General features: G+C 40.7%; 1 protein-coding gene across 2 annotated transcripts in view; it reads right to left on the reverse strand.

The window, feature by feature from the left end:
• Positions 1 to 24,353, reverse strand: part of CNTNAP5 (contactin associated protein family member 5) — a 761,255-nt gene that overhangs the window by 319,221 nt on the left and 417,681 nt on the right. For both annotated transcript variants that reach the window (XM_063097434.1, XM_063097424.1), the window contains exons 9-10: positions 16,309 to 16,458; positions 13,267 to 13,438 (exon numbers count right to left, since the gene is read on the reverse strand). In XM_063097434.1, coding sequence (XP_062953504.1) covers positions 13,267 to 13,438; positions 16,309 to 16,458 — 322 coding nt within the window. The remainder of the gene's footprint in view (positions 1 to 13,266; positions 13,439 to 16,308; positions 16,459 to 24,353) is intronic.

A 24,353-nucleotide genomic window follows, 5' to 3' on the forward strand; every position in this document is an offset into this window, starting at 1 on the left:
TAAAGGAAAACTTCAAAAGAGAAGAAAAAAATACACCATATATATATATATATATATATATATATATATATATATATATATATATATATATATATATAATTTTTTTAAATAAAGTAGTTTTAGATGGCATTTGGCAAAAGTTGGAAGCAGGTCTCTGTTAGAAGATACTTGCAAGTTTGTGATAGCCAAATGGATAACAGCAATCTTGTTTAAGGCTCTGCCAGGCGCTTTTGTAAAAGAAAGAAAGAAAGAAGAAATATTAACTGCAACAGAGTATGGACTGTATATGATTCCACTGTTGCTTTCTGGGCTCATATGAAACCTTTATTCTTTAATAATTTCACTTTCAGATACACAGGTGACAAACACATTGGCACCCTTCAGTGACAGCTTTTTTCATCCTACTCCTGCTGGGTAAACAATGCCAACTTCACAAGTTTTCCCAACACAGCCTCCAGGAGCTGCTGAGAGGCACACTGAACCCAGAGAGTGCCCTCTGCAGAGCTTATTACCAAGAGACTGCTGACATCCTTTAACAACCACCAGAGACATTTTACGTATCTCTCTAGAGCTGCCTTCCATTCAAATTTGCCTTCTATTGCAGAGCTACCCCATTTTTTCTCTTAAAGCACAGGATTGTAATAAGGACATTATGCTTGTGTGCTTCCTTCCACTGTATTATTTATAGACTACATTGCTCAAATACATTTCTATGGTTTGCTTGTCTAATTTTATGATGGCCTTGCTAAACAAAAATACTCTTGCTAGCTAGTGCTTACAGAAGGAGCACTTAACACCACGTGAACGATGACAGCTGGCACCAGTGTTGCTTTTATTAGGTACTTTTGCTGTTCACATAGAGCAATATTTGGTGTGAATGACACTGGGAAGTATTCAAGATAAGAAAGAGGTAAAGAGCTGTAACTCCTAAATCTTGGACAGTAGTCTCTACAGTTTTGGGTATACAAAAATATTAAGTGGTATCAAGTTCATTCCGTATCTTGAGGCAGCACTATACCCAACAAGAGTCATGTTGTGTTTTATAACTTTCATATGCAGTTCATCTTCAGCTACTGAGAGCAAATGCTGTTAAAGTCCAAAAGGTTTAAATTACCCAAAAAATAATTGCTCCCAACTGAATGCATCAGGAGACATCAAGAACTTTCTCTGGGAATGCAAAATGCAGATACAAAATAGGTAACGATGATGGTTGGGAGCTAAATGAAACACAGAAGGAAAGTGTCAGAAACACTGAAATAAGGAAAGATCAGTGTGAGCAGTCAGGGAGACTTCAGAGAGTATGTAGTATTGAACTAGACTTTGACAGATGAGCTAAATTTGGACAATAGAACTGGGAAGGGATCTCCGGACAAGCAAAATAGAAACAAGAGCCTGGATTCTGGAATGAGGCTGGCTGCTTTGGGGTAGACAGTGGTCCACTTTTGGAATGCCCTTCCCATTCCAATTTTCATTTCTGCTTGCCTCTCAGAATGTAGCTGGGATGTAACTTCATGCCCTTCAGCACCATAAACTTGCTGTAGAAAATGTCTGCTTTTTTTTTGTTGTTATTGTTTCTTGTCTAGCTCTCTTGCTCTTGAACTTCTTGAAGGTAGAGATTATATACAAGGGTACTTCAAAAAGTTCATGAAAAAATAGCATGATAAGATAATGAGAATCTTTCCATTAACTTTCGGAAGACCCCTCACGTATATGTACATATACATTCTGGAACACAGTGGATGCCCAGTGAATGCATATGGATGGAATGATGAATTCATATAGCAGGAGATAAAGATGGATAGGAAGGGAGAGGCGAGGCCAAGGGAGACCTCAAGAGGCAAGCTAGAGGATTTGGATCCTTGTGTTCAATGCCTCAGGCTTCATCATGTGCTGGAGAATCTGATGTTCATCATGCAGAATCTGATGTTCAGAATAGCTGGAGTTATATGTATGCAGGGACGTGGGAGAGAGATACCAGGCACACTGCCTCTAAGAGAATAGTTCTCAGCTATGTCATTTTCCTCTCTAAAAGTGGTTCTACATTTAGAATAAATCTATCAAGAAAAGCTGTGTTATGAATTCACTGTGATGTGAAATACAAAGAAGTTGCAAATGGAAATTTTCATGCAAACAGCAGCTCATCCTTGGGGCCACTTCTTGTGGGTCCCCTTACAATTGTGCAAAATGTGGATTAGAAGAAAATGCATCATGGAATCATGGGCTTCTGGAAATGTGAGGGTTTGCCATGTTCTTTATCAAAGCTTGGCTTTCCTGTACTTCTCAGATGTCTCAGAATTATTTAATATCATTGAAAACAACAGTAATTTGTATTACTCTCCTTACTATTTGCTCAGGTCCCTGCCAACCACATGTTCTCCTTTTCCTCCCATGCGTGGGTCTTCTCACATAAACTCCAGAGTTGCAGCTTAACATGAGTAAGCATGGTAATTGGAATGACCTTTAAAATGCATATTCTTCTTGTCACTTTCAGATTCTTAGGATTTACCAAATTGCGAGCTGAAATATCACTTCTACCTTTACAATTTTGAGTAGAAAGACTTTTTTTTTCATATTTTTCTAAGTATAGGTGTAACCTATATAATATTAGGAATTAATTACTAGAAAGTAAACCCATTAACCATGGCAGTCAAGGAAGGGGTAGGGGGATTGGTGAGAAGAAAGTAAGGAAGTGTATTCATGGCAGACAGAGAAATTCCAGCGTACCCAGGTTCTGGGAAATTTTGGGAAATTTGTTTTTAACTAAAAGTCTAGTTAGAAAGTTTCTTCCCTCCAAGGAAAGCAGACTTTTGAATATGTTGGCCCTTTAGCCTCCACAGCAAACAGTGATTTCAGCAGAGGACATAAAGGCTGAATATTGAGATCGGAATCATTAGCCAGAGATTTGTAGAATGAATTAGACAATGCAAACTTCTGAGAAATTCACAAATGAAGATGTACAGGGACCTCGGAACAGTTGCTTTTGCAGAGTTTAAAGATAATAATATCCCCCTTTCCTGACATGCTGCCCCCATCCTGAACATTAACCAGCCTTCTTCTCACATTCTCTCCTAGTCCTCTGTTCATTTGCATCATAACACTCATCGTATTTGGAACATGTATATTTCCATGATTATTTGGTCAAGATCGGTGTCCTTTCACGGAGCTTTCTGAAGTCAGAGATTGTCTACTGTGTTTCACACTCAACTATATCCTGAGCTCCTGCCTGGCACCTGGCACAGCAGAAATGTTCCAAAATGAGAGACGAATGGATGAATGAAGAGTTAAAAAATAGAACCCTGATCCAAAGACACAAAGAAGACCAGAGTAGGGGAAAGCAACAGTATGCACCCTTAGATCAAGACTCTCTGCCTTTTTCACTCTTGGATTTTCCTGGCACACAGTAGGCATTCAGAAAAGACATGGTGAACGAGTGGTCACAGAGGAAGAGTAGCAGAGCATGAGCATTCAGAAAGCAGGAGCCAGAAGTATGCATCAGGACTCACTGGATAGTGTTACACTGTGTATGAATAAACACACGTATGTGTGCAAACAAGTGCTGAAATTGACATGTGATTCTCAAGTCAGAGTGTGAGGTCCTGCAGTTCTCAATACAATTATTTGGTCAAATCTATAAACACAGGGGTTTTTAAGAACCCTATCTGGTATTATTTTGATAGCCAAAGCAGGGATATCCCCCTACCTAATTATTACAGTCAAAATTATATTCTTCAACATAAGCTGTTAGGAGAAAAGGGCTTGGCAATGGGCCTAGTAAATCATGTTGCAGGGATCTTTTCAAGATGAAGCGATACCTGGAAGGAAGGTTTCAAATCTTTAACTCAAATCAAGTGAAACCATGAATCACTTGTCCTAAAACTAAAAAAAGGTTGGTTACGTATGTAGGTAAATTGTTCAGTGAAGTGTTATTCTTTTCTGCCTGAATATGGGTTTTCTAAAATCTGGCCTGCTGATATACAGAGAACCCCATCCATTTCTGTCCCTCTTGCTTTCAACTTTAGGAACTTTTATCCATCTGCTGTCTGTTGATCCTTGCCAAAACTCCAGGAAGGAGGCAGGAACAATAGCACCTTGCTTTTGTTTAACACCTTAGAATCATAAAATGTCGATGTGATGCCCATTTGACAACTAAGGGAGGTGACATACAAGGGAGGTTAAGTGACTGGCTGTGTTTAAATTTGAGCTAAAATGTAAACAGCATTGGCTTTACTGCTCAAAATCCTGAGTCTGATTCCATTTTGAGGCAAGTTATTAAATTCATCTTAATGTTGGTTTCCTTGTCTGCCAACCAGGGAGGCTAATATTCCCTTTGGGAACTGTGAGAGTTAAAGAGAATGGTATATATGGTACTGACCACACCTGTGATCCAGGAGCACACGGGTCCAGCTCAGCATGCAGAAGTCCATGTCAAAATACAGCCCATGAGCCCTGCTTTGAGTTCTATGAGCTTCCTGTGAAATATCTTAATTCAAAATAAAAATAACCTAGGGCTAATTTTAAATTTAGCTTTCACTGCAGAAACAAGAACCTTTTATCACAGGTCAGACCTGCTTTTCCCTTAACTCAAAATGTATTAAATTCCTTTTCTCTTCCAAATGTGTCCATAAATGGTGCTTACAGTAAGACATCAATAAACAATTTGGGGCTAGAGAAAAATAGTGTCAAAGGCTACAGGTTATTTGCTTCAAGGGCCCAGTGAGTGGACATTAATGTAGATGAAGAAAAAATGAATATGACATTGGCTATGTTGAAGGAACACTCTTTAGAGAATGTGGAGAACAGATGAAAGGCCCATATCAGGGTTTTGGATGATGGCTTATTGGGATATTGATCATGTTAAGGGATCAATAAGGAGGAATCTATTTCTTCTTATTAATTTAGAAATGTTTCTGCCTCACAGAAGTGATTTGAAAATCTAACATAACCTTTTCCTCTTGTTTCCATCTAGATCAAACATTGCCTTGGCTTCTCTGTCATCTAAACCATCTGAATTTCTTAGCTAGTACAGTTTTTCTCAGGAGAGATGATCCAGGCACCTGAAGATTTTGACAGATGTTTCCTTAACTGCTGCCTGAACATGCACATTGAACTTAAATCTCATAACTAAAGCTCTGGGAGTGAATTCCTTATCTTCAGCACTGCTTGTGATAACTCTCCCAGCTCATTGTTTTGACTTTGTTTTCAGCATCAATATTTCAGATTAGCAGTAGGTAGGGGAGGATTCTCACCACTGTGTGATGGGCCAGAATGAAGTGCCACCATTGGCTTGGCTGGAACTCTGTATTTTCCGTGAATCAAAGGTGCCTTGGTGACCTTCCTTGTGCACAGGTAGAAAAGTACCATTTCATCAAGATAATGATCTACTTTTCTTGCGAAAAATAGCCACAGAGAGAGGTTAGCAACAGAACACAGACACACTTGTTTAAGGTCACTTATTCCAGTTAATTCCAGGTTTTATATTCCTCCAAAGCCCCTCTTCCCTACTGATGTACAAAGAGGTGCAGGGTAGGTGGTGGAAGGAAGCTCTCATTTAAAAAGCAAATGAGAAGTTGCGAAGGAGAGCCCCTCACCAAGGCAGCTCAACGTCTGCTCCTCAAGACAGTTGTTGCAGGCGAGTTCTGAGGCTCCTCTCTTCCTTCATCAGCTCAGATAACTAGATAAAGCCTTCACAAGGCTGTGACAATAGCTGCAGGATGATAAACCCTGAGGCACCCAGGTGCTCCATATCCCTTCTCTTCCTGCTTTAATAAAACCCCTTTTGTGATTTTAACATGACATGAAAACGTCATTTTCGACATCACATTCTGCTGAAGAATGTCGCTGCTTCCCCACTGCAGGGTGAGAGGTTTCACAGTGCAAGGACAGGCCTGATCTCTTCACCTCAACTCTCTGGTTTATAGCCATGCTCTGCCACATATGGGCTGTGTGACCTCAGGCAAGTTACTTAGCACTACTGTGTGAAAATTTCATTATCTGTAAACTGGAGTGAATAACATTACCTAATTCCTAGCATTATTGTGAGTATCAGTGTAACATACACACACACACACACACACACACACACACGCACGCACGCACGCACGCACGCAATGTCTTGGCCCACAGTAAGTAGGAAGCATTACTTAAAGATTAGCTATTGTTATGGCCTGTTGCTGAGGTTTTAAACTTTTTTCGTATGCTGGCAAGTTCCCCCTGGCCCTGAGCTACTTTCTCTTTTACCCACAGTTGCCATGCAGTCCTTCCAATCCAGACACACAAATGTCCCATACCTCCCCCTTTCCCAGTCCCAGCCTTATGCTCTCTGCATGACGGCACCTGGGAAACCCCTGTTTGACCTCCCTAAACCCAGCCCCCTCTTCAAGTTCCTCCTGACAACTTCCTTGAGTTGTCTGTCCACCCAAGCCCATTTCTCCTCTTTCTCTGGCATTTGGCAATAGCCACACCATATTTATATGGATTGAGGAATCAACAAAATCTGAACTTGAATCCTGGCTCCCCCAAATACTAAACATGGGAACTCAGGCAGTTACTGAACCTCCCTAAGCACTGGAGGTCTTATCTGTAAAATGAGATTATGGAAAAACCAGTGGTCCTCATATGTGAGTGTGCATTAGGATCACCTGGGGAACTTATTAAAACAGATTGCCCCACTGCCCCCAAGTTTTTGATCTAGTAGCTATGGGTTCCGGCTTGAGAAAGTGCATTTCTAACAAGTTGTTAGGTGAGGGCCACACTTTGAGAACCACTTTGGTGGACCATGGAAAACTATGAAGAGAATTAAATTAAATACTGTTTTGAGGATGCTGGCTCAGTAACTGTTACATAAAAATATAACTTTTTCTTTTCCTCTATGAAATAGACCAAAAATGATAAACAAAAGCAGAAGTTATCTTGTTTTGGTTTTGGCCCCATCCCACGAGTGGAGGGAGAACAGCATATTGTAACATTTCTCACTCTAGAGTTGGAAGCTCAGATTGTGTGGGCATTGCCCTTGCAATGGCTTTTCTGGCACCCAGTGCAAAGCCTTTCAATTTTAGAGAAGAACTAAAACATATGTATTACCCCGCAATATATTCTTTTTATATTACCCACTGTTTTTAACACACTCCCACACAAAGGGTGGATTTTCAGCATGAGTCTGTTTATGGGAGGTTATCCAACATGCTGCGTTCCCACTTTCAGTGTTTACAGCATTCCAAACCCTGAAACAGGAAGGTAGGAATCTTGACCAGAGTGTTCAGCAGATGCTTTTCTTAAAAGGATGTGGGTTGGGGGGAAAGGCAGAAGCTTCATTTCATAACTTATTTGGCTGCAAGAAACTTAATGAAACATTCAACAGGTGATCCACTCTTTAGAAAAAATAAGTTGTTTAATTTTAGAAAGGATTAGAACAAAAAGTTTCCATAGGATGCAATAGTAAAGACCCCAGGAGCACAGTCCTGGCTTCTATTTCTGGCTTTTACACTCTCTGTGGAATTTCCATTTCCTTCTGTGCAAAACCAGAGACAGTTGACCTCAAGGACCCTCCCCAATAACGTCACCATGTGAGGAAAATTGGCAGAGAATGGGACTTTTGACCACCGAAACCTCAGTTGGGCACCAGAAGGCCATACGAAATCAGTGCCTATCAATCTCTGTGAAGGTTTGTAGATGATATTGTTGGGGCTTGGAGTCACTCTCACTACAATGGCAACCCCAGTGCCCAAAGCCTGTGATATTTGTCTAGAAGGAAAAATCAAGCTATAACTTTCAGTGGGGCCAGCAAGTGACTGTCCTCATTATAAAAAGGCAAGTCATGTTTGTTGGCAGCTTTAGCTGTTCTAAAACCACTTTCCTCCAGCCAAAATACCCCCTCATTTAGGCACACCTGACAATCGAAGCATTTTCATCAGAGGCTTTGTTTGTAGTGAGGAGCAGGGAAGGAACTGAGTGACAAAGACTCTGACTTCACAATCAGGTCGCTGCAAATGTGGGGTCAGTAGGTGCAGGAGCCTGGAAGGAAGGGCCTCCTTCAATTTTACTCTCTATGCTCACTCTAGTCCTGGCCCTGAGACCAGAGCTTTAGGAAAATCTGAAGACCACAACATTGGCACCAAAACTGATGGATATTTTCCTAATGGGCGGTGGCTGGTGACCTGGAAGGGCAGGTCCTCTGAACAAATAGGAATCAAAGCCGAAGGGGAGTTTTGCAGAGCAAGCCAATTTTAGGGGATGTGTGAGGTATTTCTATGGGGACCACCTTCAGAAACTATGGGAGGTCACATGTCATGGTAGTAGTAGGAGGGATGTCAGAAGGAGTCATAAGTCTCTCCTCTCCACATGGAAACTAGAGTCGGCAATGCTTTTGGCAACGGGAATTTGCATGGTGAACACTGAGTAGCTAAGGCACACTAGACATGCAAGTGAGCACCTGACATCCAACATTCTCTCATTTAACTCAGTGGAAAGGTTGGTTTTATGATACCAGTTTTGCAAAAGAAAAAATGTAGATGAAAGTTTAAATAACATGTCATATCTCAAGGTGATGAGTGGTAGGCTGGGATTTAAATGTGCCCTACTGCCTCTCAAAGACGCTGCCACCTATACTGGAATTCAGGAATTTCCCCAGATATAATTTTCACTCCCCCCTGCCCCCAACCTCAGAGAGCTTACACATCAGCATTTCTATTTACCCTTTCTGGTTTGTCTTCACACCTTGGATTGTATGTCCTATTTAAATTCCTAGACAGCATTTGATAATCGGTCTCTCCTGCCTTGGACCTTGACCAATGCAGTATTGGACATGGTTCCTGGAATTACTGGGACTCATCTGCAAGGATGCTGGGAAGAAACACCTCTGCCTTCCCTCACTCAGACCCTGCCTGTCATTGCACACCACTTTGAATGCCCCCCTTTTAAATGGATTCTCATTCGACACATAATGTTCATAAAGAATATGATATACTGCATACACTTGAGAAACCTACCTCATCAGGCAAAAGGTGGGGTTACATATGTAGAGCCACTGACACACAGTAATTACCATGTTCAGGTGGGTGCCTGTTTGGTAGATGGTGCAGGGGTGAGAACACTGGCAATGCTCAATTCTTGACTGCAACTTCAATGCTGTGAGACTTTGGAAAAGCTGACATTCATCTCTTGGTCTTAGTTTTCCCCTTTTAGAAAAGGGGGATATTAGTGCCTCTGTACTTCCAGGGCTCCTGCAGGTCCTACAGTGTCTTGTCCTACTCAGAGACATACGTAAGCAGTCTCACTTATTCACTCAATGCCTGTGAGATTGAACCACAGAGGGTGTGATAAAATAGTTCTGTGAATGAAGCAATTATTGATGGTGACTTTCCTCAACGAGAATTCTGTGTCTTGCCTACTTGAAGCCCAAGGGGGTGGACAGATGTAACTGAAGAAGAATGAGGGCTTGGGATGCAGGGGACATGAGGCTGGAGGTCAGCCTGCAGAAGAGGAACAGTGGCTGCACACTGTATCCAAGAGGTTTGGAAAAACTAGTGGAAGGGTATGGGCTGTGCTGCGAATGCTCGGTTCTGCCTCCTTGGACTGTCATGCACTGGGGCTGCCTGATGCCAACACTTTCCCCGCTGCCAGAGCTGTAAACAAGGCCAGTTATCCTACCTCCCTTCTTTGCAGAGGCCAGATGATTTGGTAATTTGCCCCTCATTGAGATGCAAATTAATTGAAGTTCTTTAATCCCTGAGAAGGGACCCTCCCAATTTTTATTCAGGATGATGTCTCAAAGGTGGTTTTCAAACAGTACAAGCTGGGCAGCAGCCACCAGAGTCTAGGCACCGTCCCCAAGGGACCTGCCGAAAGAACCCCTGCTAGAAAAAACTCTTAAGATTTCAGAACATTTGTGCCTCCTGTATGAAGGCTACTTTGCATTTTCCATATTTGATTTTCCCACAGTGACCAGCACTAAGACCCTTGAAATGTGTAAGATGCCCAGTTGGGGCCAGCAAGAAAGGGAAGCTGGAAGGGCTGGATCCCACTTCACTTTGAGGCAGAGAGGGGAGGAGTCGGGCAGAACAGCCACTGAGAGGCAAGGAGGGAGGCTGTGTCCCTATAGCCCAGGAGGAAGGAGTTTGGGAGTAAGAAGGGACTCTCAGGCTGTCCTCCATGGATTTTTTGGACAGAAGCACAGATAGGGAAAACCACAGCCAGACTATTTCCCCCCTCTCTCCCCACCAAGGAGCAAACTCCTTAAAGGCAAAAACTTTGCACTTACCATGAAATTAACTTTCTCTTGAACTTAGTTTAAAATTAAAAATAAAACATGAAACTCAAATCACCTTCCCTTCTAACCCCTTCCCCTCTCAATCAAATGTGAAATATAAGTTCAAAAAATAATAAATTAAGCAAAGCCTTTTGCCACAATTTTTCCTTCTGTTAGAGACAGTTTTCTTGTCTCTGTAAATCAAGAAAAACGTACCATTTCCCCACTAAACTAAACACAATCCCATATTATACAATTAACTAAAACACAGTTGTATGTAATACAATTATACAAGACTACAATTACACAAAAGTAATGATGCAGTGTAAATGGCAATGACTTTCATGTAATCAAAAATAATGAGAGCTTCCTTGATTAGAAATTAAGGTATCATAAGAGTCCTCTATTGATAAGTGTTCCCTGCATTGTTCCACACTTTGCAAAAGGCTGTACCAGCTGATGAAATAGAATGCTTTCCCCTCCCCATTACTAAAGACTACAGGGGTGGCAACCATTCCCCGGAATATCTTTTATCCTGAGGTCTCTAAACAAGCACATTGTAATGAAGCACACATTTTATTACACACTTTTCCAGCTGGTCAAATAGAAAAAAAAAATGAAGCAGAAGAGCTAAGAAGTCTGTGTGATCTGCTGACGATCCCATGTGTAGTGATATTAACAGAGAAACGTGCACAATTCCACCAAATTACATTGGTTGTTCCCAGCCTTAGCAGAGACTATGTTCTGGGAAGCTGATTTCTATGCCACTCAGCCAGGGCACCTGCTACTTCTCACCTTTGCTCCCCTGGACAAGAGCTCTCTTCCAATCCACCTTTCTCACTTTTTCCTGAGTACTCTTTCTGCTATGCAAACATAGGGAAAGTGAAGGAAAATGGTCAGGGCCCCTCAGATGTTCAGAATCTTGCTGAACTTTTGATGTAAATATGCACATGCACCCAGGCATTCCTTGGTTATTGTCTAATGTAATTGCACATGTGCACCCAGGTGTCCTGGGTTATGGACTTAAGTATAAAGGAAGAGTGGCTCTGATCCAGGGGATCCCCACCCCCAGGATGCCCCCTGGGGGGCCACAGGGAAGCCACTGCTGTTGCTGCTGCAGCCACTGTTCCTGTGATGCCCTGACAGACAACCACCACTGCAGCTACTGCTGCTGTAAGCTTCTGCTGCTTCTGCAGAGGACTGAGCTCCTGTTGTCTGCCAACAGCTCCCAGGATCTTTCCCAATTACCTAGCACGGACCTGCATGTGAAGGGTTTGTGAACCAGTCTGTACAATGGGTTTGAAGGGTCTGAGTCCTAGCCCTGACAACACAAATGGAAACTTAGTATAACTAAAATAATGATACATTTTGGCTTTAGTTATGATAATGCCTAGCTGTACAATTAATGTAACTATTGCCTCAACCCGACAACTGGCATATTCCCGTAGCTTTACAGCCAATCTGACCACCTTCCTTGATTCTTGCCTAGATCATGGAGTCATATTTCTCTGGCACACGAAGGTCCTCATGATTGATCCTGCCCACATCTCTAGCCAGATTCACACCGTGTGCTCTACCCACCATCCCTACTGAGGTATATTTTATCAGCTCCATTCATTGTAAGACACCATAATTTTATGTCACTAAGAAAAATAAATGTTGCCAGTGAAACTGTTATGTACCATGAATTGTAAAATGCTTCTCCATATTAGAGATTTAAAATGAAAAAAATAGGGGCTGAGCCCGTGGTGCACTCAGGAGAGTGCGGCGCTGGGAGCGCAGCGACGCTCCTGCCACGGGTTCGGATCCTATATAGGAATGGCCAGTGCACTCACTGGCTGAGTATTGGTCACGAAAAAGACAAAAAAAAAAAAAAAAAAGAAAAAAATAGTATACATTGAATTGTTGAGATACTTGCAAGCCATGCTTTCTCCTGTTTCTGTGCCTTTTGCATTCTGTGTTCTGCCAGTCCCCCTCCGTCTCCTCTCCATTTCCACCCCGTAGGCCAAGCCTGCCTTCGCCTCCTCTTTTAAAATTCAGTTCAGCATCACCTTTGAAAACCTTGACCTCATTGTCCAGGGCTAGACTAAGTTGCTGCTGTCAAGTGTCCTATAAATAAGAGTGCATTTCTGGGTCATTTATCTCATTTCATCATAATGAATAATTTATTCCCTTATGAAACATGAGAGATACTGTATATCACCAACACGTCAGCAAGCACTTAATAGGTATTATTCACCCATTCGGTAAATGATATTTGGACTGGAGTGAGCAGATTTAGAACAATGAAGGAAGTAGACATTGGAGAAAAAACATGGAGAACCTGGTAAAACTTGCTGAAAATTCAGAATCCACCCTCTTTGTTTTTCTACATTGGGTCTTTGAATCTAGAAACTTCCAATATAAGAGGAGCCGTAACCCAGAAGAAATGGAGAAAGAAATTGAGATTCTGCTGGATTTGCAGGTTGTGCTGTAGAAGTGGTGATATTCTCTAGCCAGAGTAGGGCCTCCTCAGGGCCAAAGATGCAGTGGGTGACGGCAGTGACAGCAAAGATCAGCCAACCCCAGTGGTCATAGTTTACTGCCAGGCACTGCCAAAATATCTGTTGTAGAATCCCCAGAGGGCCTAATGCTCATTTGCCTGTATTAGAAAGGACACCCCCTCCAGTAAAGAATGAATTGGTTTAGGAGAGAAGTAATTCCTCCCTCTTTTTTGCTTTACTCTTAACTTCAAAGTAATCAAATGTTGTTTATGCATAAAATTGTAATCCTTTCACAAATTTGTATTTTGATTTAATTTGCATATCCCATTTACTGCAAGTCAACATGAAGAGAGACTCAACTAATTTAAACCATTTTTCTCTGGGCCTGAAATCCTTTCAGAAATATTTTCCATTAGGCGACTCAATTATGTCTAATGTGGCTAATGTCAGTGGATTAGAATTTTGCTTAAGAAAACTCATATTTAGAACAGTGAGAATGGGAAGGGGGTGGGAGAACAGAGGAGAAGAGACCATAATTACCTGTCTTTGATGCTACACAGATCAATGTGTAAATCACTAAAATTCCCCAGGGAACCTTGCTGAACTGAAATGAGGTCCTTGGGCTGGTTATCAATAAAGATGAGCCTCATGCAGCCTTGGAAAGCCTTAATGGGATTTAAGCATTGGGAATCGGTGAGATTGTCAGGGCACCCTGTGGGACAGAAAAAAGAGATGAAGAAGAATACTGAAAAGATCAGTCATTGCTTTGGTGACCTATTGATGGAAGACCTTGAGGTCTAATTATTTTGGTGCTTTTCATTCATAGCAGTGCACAGACTTTTGTTGTAAATCCTAGTATTCTCGGGGAGGGGACAGAATTGGTACAAAATGGGGAATACTCAATCAGTGTATAGAAAACAAAACTGTGTTAAAGGGAATGCTAATACTATAACATCTTGTTCTGATTTTTTTCCTATCTATTGGTAAGTTATTTGCCATTCTTTTGCATGGTATCTTCTTTCACTCATCCCAAAGAAGACACATATTGAAACTACTTGGGAAATTTTGGTTCTGTCTTGAAACACACGTCTAAATGCACAATTCAATTCTGAATTACACTTTCAAAGGAAATTGTGATTTGGGTAAGGGTGGCGGCAGAGTAATTGTCTGTTTAATTGTTGGCATTAACAGGCTTAGTTCCTGAGAAATGTACACACAGGAACATAACTGGAATTTTGAAGTGATATGCAAAGCAAATCAGACATTAAGGGAACCAAGTGTTTAATGCACGTAGTTATAGGGCTATAATAGCATACATGAAAGGTTAACACCATACCTTTCTAAAGGGTGTTCTTTTAAAGAAATACATTACACTGATTTAGCATAGCTTGTAACCAGAGCATATCTACTTCACATTAAGGCAGGAGTAGAGTACACAGGGATATGAGTGCTTTTGCTCTTTACAAACTCCATCCCAATGGTTTTAATAGGTTCAGAGCATATGGGGATGCAAGCTTGAAAACACGGCAATAACCCATAAATAATTGGGAATTATTTCAGCCATCTCCAATAGACAGTCAGTGCTGGGCTGAAGCCCGCCAGCTGGTTAACAGCTCACAGGCACGCATAAAATGAAGAGAGATGCTACAACTTCTAATTGAAGCTGTAGAGAGAATTTATGTAAGTTGACTCTTATTACTGAAACTCATTTTTCACCTTCCTTAAGTTTACAGTCTACCTGTGGGGCGTTTGTTTAAACACTGTTCAAATCAGAGATAAATCTTTGCCTCATAAGCCCAGCACCCCTTAAAATCTACCTCTGAGAACACTTCTCACGTGGGGGATGCAAGCCATTTTGCCTTTGAGGCATGTCAGATGCTTATTGTACCATAATTATTCAAAAACATTTTCTCCAGAAATAAATTTGAGATTGCTTTTCTCTCTGTGTTGCTAAAATATTGCATAAAATGAAAAATTACAGTCTCTGAGGTCATCTCTGGGAAACCAAGACCCTTGTTCTGCAGCCTTTATGCTACAATTTCTCTTATTCTTTTGCTTTCACTAGTGAGCCGTGAGGAACACAGTTCCAGATTTGAATTCTTGCTCTACTACTTATTAGCTCTATGGGCTTTCACAAATTATTTCATTATAACAAACACCAGTCTTATTATCTATTAAGTGGGGATACTATTTCCAACCTCACAAAGTTGCTGCATGAATTAAATGAGACACATAAAACATTTACAGAGAATGAATGTGCAGTCCCTTTCTAAAGGAAATTTTTATACCTGCACAGGTGGAGAAGATTTGAGGTGAAGGACACAGGCTCTTCCTCTCACCCTAAAATCAAACCACAAATCTATTGCTTCATACTGATTCCTTCCCAGGAGATTCCAATATGTCTACTGCACCCGTGAAAAGTCCCTTTGGTATTTCAAAACTGTAACCACATTTCATTGGTATGAGAAAAGGGATTTGTAAATTTTACTTAAGAGACTGCAGTGCATACTTTTATACAATACTTCTCTTCAATTTCCTAATGGAAGAAGAACTGGCAACTGTAGCCCAGACCTCATCCCATGCCCATACCTATAAGAGCTGAAGCCAGTTCGGCCATTCACTGCCATGTAGCAGGCTCTGTGCTGTACATTTAAACCTCAGTCTCATCTAATTCTCTCAGCAGTTCTGAAGGTGAGCTTATTTCCCCAAGTTCCAGATAAGGAACTTGAGGGACTCTAAATGTCTTGCTCAAGGTCAGACAGCCATTGAGGATAAATCCTCTTCAGAGATTGTTTCTATAATATAAACAACTGACTAAGAAATTAGATATTAATTTTTAATGAAAGCAATACCTTTAAAATACTAAATATATATATATATATATATGCATTTATAAAAATGCAGTAGATGCCTGATGATATGTTTTTCACCATCACCAGTTTGCCATTGTGTTTTCTTCATTGGAAAGGTTCCCAGGATTCACCTAACATTGGAGAGGACACTCTCCAGTTGGCTACTCCATGAGGAGCTACAAGTTCATGGACCTCCTAGCTCCTCCCCATTTCTACCTGCCCCTCCATGGGCATAGCCTCTAGGGGTGTGGGGAAAAGAGGACAAGGAACTAAAAAAGCAACATGGCAGAGTAGTGGTCTAGATGGCTGAGCATGCTGCTGTGCCTTTCCTCCTGATTTTTCCTCTTGTAGGTACTGCTGACTCTTGGTACAGTTTCCCCAAGTTTTCAGCTGAGTTTCTCCTTTCCAGTGTGATCATAGAGTTTGGCATGGCTACAGAAATCTCTTGTGGATGTGTTATGTAACAGCAACTCTTGTAGCTAAAGTTCTTTTCTTCCTCAGCAGTGACCTAGATAATTTCTATTTGCACAGCTGTGAGAGATTTTGCTTCTCACTATTTTGGTCTTGAGGGTGTGTGTGTGTGTGTGTGTGTGTGTGTGTGTGTGCTGAGAGAATGGCCAATTGACAAAGAGAATCATCATAGTGAAATAATTGTCCACTGCATTCTCCATCCCTGCCCCCCCACCCCCCTCTCCCCTTTACTTTCAATCTCAAAGACTGGAGAATTTACCTCCAAAGTAGTAGCTATTTCCGGAATAAATCTGCACCCAGGTGGTGTCCTGAGCTGGGGATGAGGCATCATTATCCAGGGTGAGAGTGATACGGTTTCTTCTGGCATTGATGCTAACTGAATGCCACAAGCCATCATTCAAGTTGCTGCCTGCAAGAGAAACAGGAAGGGCAAGTGTAGAGATGATTGCTTTGGGAGGTTTGGAGAAAGTGGGTCTCACTTCCCAGCTGCTGTGCTCCAGGTGCTTTCTCAGGGTGGACTAGCTCCTCACTTGGCTCCAGCCAAACTTCCAGCAGTTTCACAAGAGTCATCTTTCTTTCTCTTTTTACCACTTAATTCTAGGCTTCTTTTCTGTCTTTTTCTTTCTTTCTTTCTTTCTTTCTTTCTTTCTTTCTTTCTTTCTTTCTTTCTTTCTTTCTTTCTTTCTTTCTTTCTTTCTTTCTTTCTTTCTTTCTTTCTTTCTTTTTTTTTTTTAAGTTGCTAAACCACTTCTGATATGTTCAGGTTAAAAACAAAAGAGCAAAACATAAAAATGTATGTATACTACAGCCAAAAGCATGTTATGTATTAATTGATCTATTGATGTGTTAATGCAGAGGGAAAAACTAAAATAGCAAACAAACAACAACAACAAAAACCACTCAAAATAATCCTAGCAATTTTATCATTGGGTAGGGAGGTTATAGGAATTTTAGTTTTCTCACTTTTCTACAAACAACTTATATTCTGCTTTGAGTAAAGAGTAAATTATTTTTAACATAGATGAGGAAAGCTAGATTTCAGTGATGTGCAAGGCAGAGGCAGTCTCCTGTTGGAGAGAGGGAACAGACTAGCTCAATTCCAACCTTTTCCGTAACTAATTACGTGACGTTGCATAACTTACCTGTCTTTGCTAGGCTTTGATTTTATCATCTGTAAATATTATAATCCCTACTCTGTATTATTGTTAAAGAGATCAAATGAGATCAGGCAGGAAATTGTCTATGGCATTTTGGGGGCATAGTGGGTGCATGGTCAGAGTTCAACTCTCTCCTGTTCTTTCTCTCGCATGTCTTTGATGCTCACTGCATTACTGACCTACCTGCTATATTGAGGAAATTGCACTGGAAACTAGTCGTGAGAATTTCAACTATTTCCTCTAAAAAGCTTATAACCTATTAAGACACTATCCTGTCTCTGCAGAGTGTCTGCTAAAGGAAACAGTTATATTAACCCATCTGGTCACAAAGATTTGTCTGTGATAAGAGCACACAGTCAAACCTTTCTTTATTCAACAGTCATTTATTGTGCCTTGTTATGTATTGAGTTGCCTTTCTTCTTATTGCCTCAGTTTCCTCCCCTGCAAAAGGGGGGACAACAATTGTACTAAAAGGCTGTTGTGAGAATTGCACCAGTTAATACAGCAGCCTGTGCAGAATAGTTCATGTCAGTCATGAGTAGGCAGTGATGTTGGCTAAAACAATGGGCAGAACAGCAACTGCAAAATGGTCCCTGGCACTAGGGAGTGCCATGGTCTCTATCCTGAAAAGAGATATATGCAAAGAGGATTAAAATGCCATCTTCTGAGTTCAAGCTAGTGGGGCAGACAGAAAGGCAGGTAAACAATATTAACACTTGCAATTTTGGGTGGAACAGTAATTTATAGGCAGAGAACAAAGAAGCCCTAACTAACACCATGTGAGGATCCCAAGAATGTTTCACAGAAGAGGCAGGTGATAACTGAGAGAAGTTTTGGAAAATGAGCAAGAGTTTGCAAGTTAGTGAGCAAGAGTTTTAGAAGACAGAGAGCCTGTGCAAAGAAAAAACGGTCTGGAATGAGAAGCAGAAGAGAGGAATATGAAGGCAGGTAGGGAGAGGACCCCATCACCCAGGGCCCTTACATGCCAGGCTACAGAGGGGCTTCAACAATATCCTTTGACAAATTATTCTAGAGAGCATTTTACCCAAACAAATTCTATCAGAATCTCTAGGAATGTGCTAATATGGCATCTGCATTTTTTAAAAACCTCCCTGGGTGATTCTAATGTGTACCCAGGGATGAAAATCACTGTTTTAGCACATTGGAGTCCATGAGGGGTCTTTGGCATGGGAACAATGGGACTGGAGGTGTACATTCAAAGAATCCTCTGGCCACAGAACAGATGATAGGAGCTGGGAAAAGTCAAGGCTAGAGGCAAAACTGATGGTTCTGGAGGCCCCAGGAGACAGAAAGATAGGGTCTCAGCTAAAGTAGCAGCAGCAAAAATGGAGAGCAAAGGATGGATTAAGAGCCAATTTGGAGATAAAACAGACTTGTCTTGGTAGAGCCAAGCTGTCCCTAAGAAGCCAGCTGGGAAGAACACTGTGACACTCACAGCAGAGGCCTGCCAGGCTCCCAGGGTGCCAAGTGAAGAGCTTGTGCCCTGTGCTTTTGAGTGGCTGGAGATGCTTCGCAGGGAGGAGCATGGCGCCAGGCTGCACTTGTACCAGGGCAGCCAAGCCCCATCTGCTCAGAGCAGCCCAGCTGTAAGGGAGCTCCTGTGATTTCAGCCAGCTCCCTTGAAGACAGTCTCCGCTGCAGTGCTGAACATCTGCTTAGGGTTGAGGGGAGAACCCAAAGACTTCTCAGCCTGGTGGCCCCACATTCTCCCAAAGGCAGTTGTCCTCAGACACGGCCAGGGTATGGGTCCTGACCCAGGGACTTGGTTAATGAAGTAGAGGCCCTGTCAAGCGTTTCCTGGTAATAATGAACGTTTGACTTCCTTTGGAGTCACTTGGGGGGCACAGCCAACTGTACGTTTTTTTCTTTTCACTTTCATTTGTATACTTATTTGAATATATCTGCATAACATATGAAACCTCATTTGCAAGTAAACTATAAACTGTGCTGAAAGGGAGGTACTAACTAGTTCAACATACAAGGTCAAAGTCATTAAGGGCTAAGTACCCTGCTAGACATCGAAGATACAGTAGGGAAGAAAGTACATTTGGACACCATGAGGAGTGTCCCCTCTAGTTAAAGATCTATCATCTAGTCATTTTAGATGAGTCTGGCACGAGAGCAGGAGTCTGCTCACTGTGAGTTAGCAGGACCTGAGCATGAGCTTATGTTTTCTGTCCCCTTTCCACATCGCTACTCTTCTCTCTCTCTCTTTAAACTTATCACTTAGTAAGTGTGTGCTTGGTTGGTTGTTTTCTTTTCTTTTCATTTTGGTCTTTTGATTTGACCTTTTCCTGCATGGTCCTCACTCCCTGTGTGAAACCCTTAGCTCTTTAGAGGAGGATTTTTAGAATAGTTCTGGATGCAGGAATCACCTGGAGAGCTTTTGAAAATATAGATTTTTAGGCCCAACTCCAGGTTAATTAAGTTAGATTTCTGAGGGTGGCCCCAGGCCTTGAAAAGTTCAAAGATCCCCAGGGATTCAGTTGTGCAGCAGGACTGAGAACTACTCCATTAGAGGTTTCAGAAAAGAAAGAAAAGAAGCTAGAAAAGCAGGGCTAGTTCAGGGAAGCTGACCCCAGATGATTCCAAGCCATGTGAAGTGACATATTCCTCTCTAAAAACCTTAGCTTTCTACCCAGGCATTCTTTTCTATTTCATTCTGTGAATGGACCTAAAGTAACACCCCTAGAGATTCTTCAAGGTTTGTTATTAGGAAGACTCTTTTAAAGGTTCAGATTGAAGTGCTATTAATTATTTGCAAATTAGAGATAATTTATTCTATTTCCTCCCAAAACCCCCTGAGATAGATAGCTTTGAAAGAACATACTCTTCCAATAAGAACAGGAAAGAAACACCTTTGAGACCAGGAGCACTTTGATGAGGAAAATCTTTGGGGTAGAGGAACATGGTATTTAGGGTCATTTGGGGTACTAAGCACCTGCATGATTTAGTAACTGAGGCTTAAAAGATAGGATCTTGGTTCTAGAAAGAGAGTTAGTTGATGACAAACATAAAATTTCTGAACTTAGTAGGAATCTCAGGTGTTATTTGTCATCTCTCACATTGGCAAAGAATAAAAACTGGTTATCCTCAGTGTTAGTGGGTATAAAGGGAAATAGGCAATTTCATGTGTTGCTCATGGCAGTATGAGTTTGCACATTCCTTCTGGAAGGCAATATACCAATAAGAAACAGAAAACGTAGGGATGTGATACCTCATTTCCCATAAATCTTATTCTGAAGATTTAATCCTAAAATAGTAACAGAGCTGCAGCCAAAATTTACAGTGAAGATAGCTCAGGATACCATTATTTACAATAGCAGAAATTCACAACTACAAAGATTTCCAATAGTAGCCGGTTAGCTAAATCAAATATGCTATATTTATAATATAAAATATAATTTAGTCATTAATATTAAAAATGTCCCAAATTGCTACTTATATCTTAATAAGTGAAAAACTCTGGCTAAGTATTATATGCTGCATAATTCCCATTTTGTTAAAATTAACACAAAGAGAAAAACCCAGAATGATGTAGAATAATAGAAACACAAATTATTTTTGCTTTTTATTCTATACATTACTAAAATTTTCAGTTTCCAGAAAGAGAGTGTACAATTTGTATAATCGTTTTTTTTTTTTTTAAACTAACAAACTGTTTAAGCTGAAATGAAGGACGGGACACTTTCTTTTCTTTTTCCCTGTTACCCTCATTGCTCCTCTCCAGAATTCAGCCTGGGGTATTAGCAAAAAAGGTTCCTTACAGAGAGAGGGTTAAATAGGCTACTCTGTGCTTCTCAAATCAAGACTTAAAGTGTTTTCTCCACAAAGAAGAATACAAAAAAAGCGACAGTTTCCATCCTTGCAACCAAACTTGCAAATGAACTTTTGAAACATAGCCTATTTGTAAAAATAGCTGATAATAAAAGCTATCAGTATTGAATGACTATAATGTCCCAGGCACTTTAAATATGTAATTCCTAATTCTCATAATAATCCTAGAAGTTAAGTTTATTGTTCTCATGTTACAGATGCTGACACAGAAAACCAGAGAGGCTGCCCAGGGTCATTCGGCTGCTCAGAGGCAGAGCCAGCATACGAGGGGATGCAACAGTCACCCTGGCTGTGCTACTTCTGCTCACCATATCGATAAAGCCAGCCCTGTTTTGCTCCCGGAATCACTGTGATGGCCCAGTAGCTCTCTAAAGTTTTATTTTCAGGTACTGAATTTGACTTTGCATTCACTTTTTGGTAACAGCTTTATTGAGATAAAATTCACATACTACACATTTCATCTACTTAAAATGTACAACTCAATGATTTTTAGTATATTAAGAGTTATGCAATGATCACTACAATCAACTGTAAAACATTCTGTCACCCCAAAACTTGTAATGTTTGTCTACCATCCTCCAATCTCCTCATCCCCCCACCTCCAGCCCTGGCCAATTACTAATCTACTGGCTGTTTTTATGGAGCTGCCTATTCACTTAAATAAAATGAAGCTATACGTTCGATTTTGTGACTGGCTTTTCTTGTTTAGTATAATGTGTTCAAGGGTAATCCACACAGAATGAATTGGTACCTTTTTTTAATGGATGAGTAATATTTCACTGTATGGACATACCACAATTTGTTTATCCGTTCACCTGTTGATGGATATTGGGTTGTTTTCACTTTTGGACTACTATGAATAATGCTACTATAAACATTTGTGTACATGTTTCTGTGTGTGAATTTTTCCAGTTCTCTTAGGTGCACACCTAGGAATGGAATGGTGGGTCATGTGGTTACTCCATATTTAACGCTTTGAGGAACCATGATACTATTTCCAAAGTGGCTATACCAGTTCATATTCCCACCAGACAACTTCTCTTTAAACAATATTGACTTCAAACCTTGATCCTATTTTTTTCCGAATTGTCTAGCTTCTAAGAAGAATTAAAGTAAGAGTCAACTTTTGTTTAAGATGTCTACTTAAGTCTGAACTTGGATTTCAATGCAACTGTTATTACTTTGATTTTATTTTTCTAGATAAAACACAAAAATAGTTACAGAGCATCTAATATTTCTTTTAAAATACTTTTTTGTAATAAGATCCTCACAGCAATTCATAGTTCTCATTTGATGAAATGGAGACTCAGAGAGGTTAAGTGATATTGTGAGGGTCTAGACTTTTTACAGGAGTCAGGTTTTGGGTTAAAATAGGATTTCCTAACAATGGCACTGGATATTTTGAGCCAGCTAACTCTTTGTTGGGGTGGAGTGTCTTGTAGTATACCTCTTGTGTAGGATATGTAGCAGCACCCCTGGATCAGTAGATATCAATAACAACCACCCACTCCCAGCACCAAAAATGTCTCCAGATATTGTCAAAAGTCCCCTGGGCAGAGGATGGGAGAGGTGAAGTTGGGGGTGGGCGGGAGTGGGAAATCTTCCTTGGCTGAGGACCATCAGGTTAAAAGAATAATTTTGAGATTGCAGAGCCTTGACATGATCTCATACTCTGGCTCTTGCTTGCATGTGCGCTCTCTCTCTCTCTCTCTCTCCTTCTTTCTCTCTTTCTTAAGATCTAGTCAAATGTCTAACAGACTTTTGCACTTCAATCTTCATCTTATTTAGTGTCTTTCTTTAATGCTTTGAAGACAGAAGGAAAAGGAAGATGATAACCTGTATTTCAAGGTGTCGATGAACTTTTGAAACTGAGTGGCTGTCCAGGACCCTTATGCATCATCATGAGTGGACTAGGCCATTGCAGACACACCCAAACAGGCAGGGAGACACAGCCTAGGCCAAAGCAGAGTCCCTGAAGGCTCTATTTCCAACCTCGGAAATAACAGATTGCCTTGATGCCTTTATTTTCCCGTTATTCTTTGCTCAAGAAACTGCCACTCATAATTTCTAGGAATTTAGACAGATTTCTTAATTTTTGTAAGCCTGTTCCCTCATGTATAAAATAAGAATGGAATTTGCTGGCTTGACTTGGAAGTTTTCAGGCTTTATCTTCCCTAGTAAATCAATTCAGCTGTTTTCCTATGTCTTGTCATACCTACCCTCACTTAACAATTCAAAGGTAGTTTCAATTTTTGTGAGAACAAAGTAGGGAATATATAAATGATTGAATAAGGCACTCTTAATATGTCAATCACACTGTAAAAGAGCATATTACAACTACTAGTACCACTTTGCTACAGTTTAGAGTCTGAGCCTGAGTTATGTGTTTACTTGGACACCATTTATCCATTAACTGTAAAATTCTATTAACCCTTCCCTATGTATGATAGATTGAATTCACATAACCCTTCTAATTCCCCTTTTACATTTATTCTACTCTTTATCAGTATAGCTGGTAATTTTCATAATGGCCTCCCTCCTTTCCCAGCCTCCTGCCTCCTTCTGGTACAGCACACCTTGCTAGATCAAACTATCTAAAGAGAAAGGTTATTATCAACCTCATGGAAGATTCTTCTCCAGTAGGTAATGGAGCCCAGAGAATGAAACTCACACTGCTTAGTTTGATCTATCCCTTTTGGAATCAATTCTCTACCTGTCCTCTCAACCTATTTCCCAATAGAGCAATATCCAAATATTTCCTAATATCCCAGTATGCCCAACTCTGGCTAGACAAATGCCCTACTCCAGTTGGACTAGTGTATTCATTATGCTCCAGATAAACACACTTAACTAATTGATGCTTCTATTCCCACCTTCTGCTTCACCTATATGCTGCCCTTCCACTTCCCACACTATCCAAATCCATCTCTCACTCCTCCAAGGCCTAGTTTTTGTCTCAGTGCATTCTCTCTTAACTTACATGGACAGTGAGCATATGCTTTTTGACTTTCTATCCCAGTCATCTAAAATAGTACAGGGCTTATACAAAGTGCTGAATGATTGACTGATTGATTGAATGAATGAATAAGTTAATAAATCAGGAAATGAACAAAGCAAGCTTTTCTTGACTAGACTAGGGCTTAGCAATTTCTCCTTTTAAATTCCTGTGACATTCACTGTTTGATTTATTCATTTAGTTCATATTATGTACTGCCTGGTAGAATTAATTAACAGTTTGTCTGTGTAAGTCTCATCTCCCCAATGAGATTACAAGTTCCTGGGGGTCAGA

This window comes from Cynocephalus volans, chromosome 1 (genome assembly GCF_027409185.1).
Source record: "Cynocephalus volans isolate mCynVol1 chromosome 1, mCynVol1.pri, whole genome shotgun sequence".
Lineage (NCBI taxonomy): Eukaryota > Metazoa > Chordata > Mammalia > Dermoptera > Cynocephalidae > Cynocephalus > Cynocephalus volans.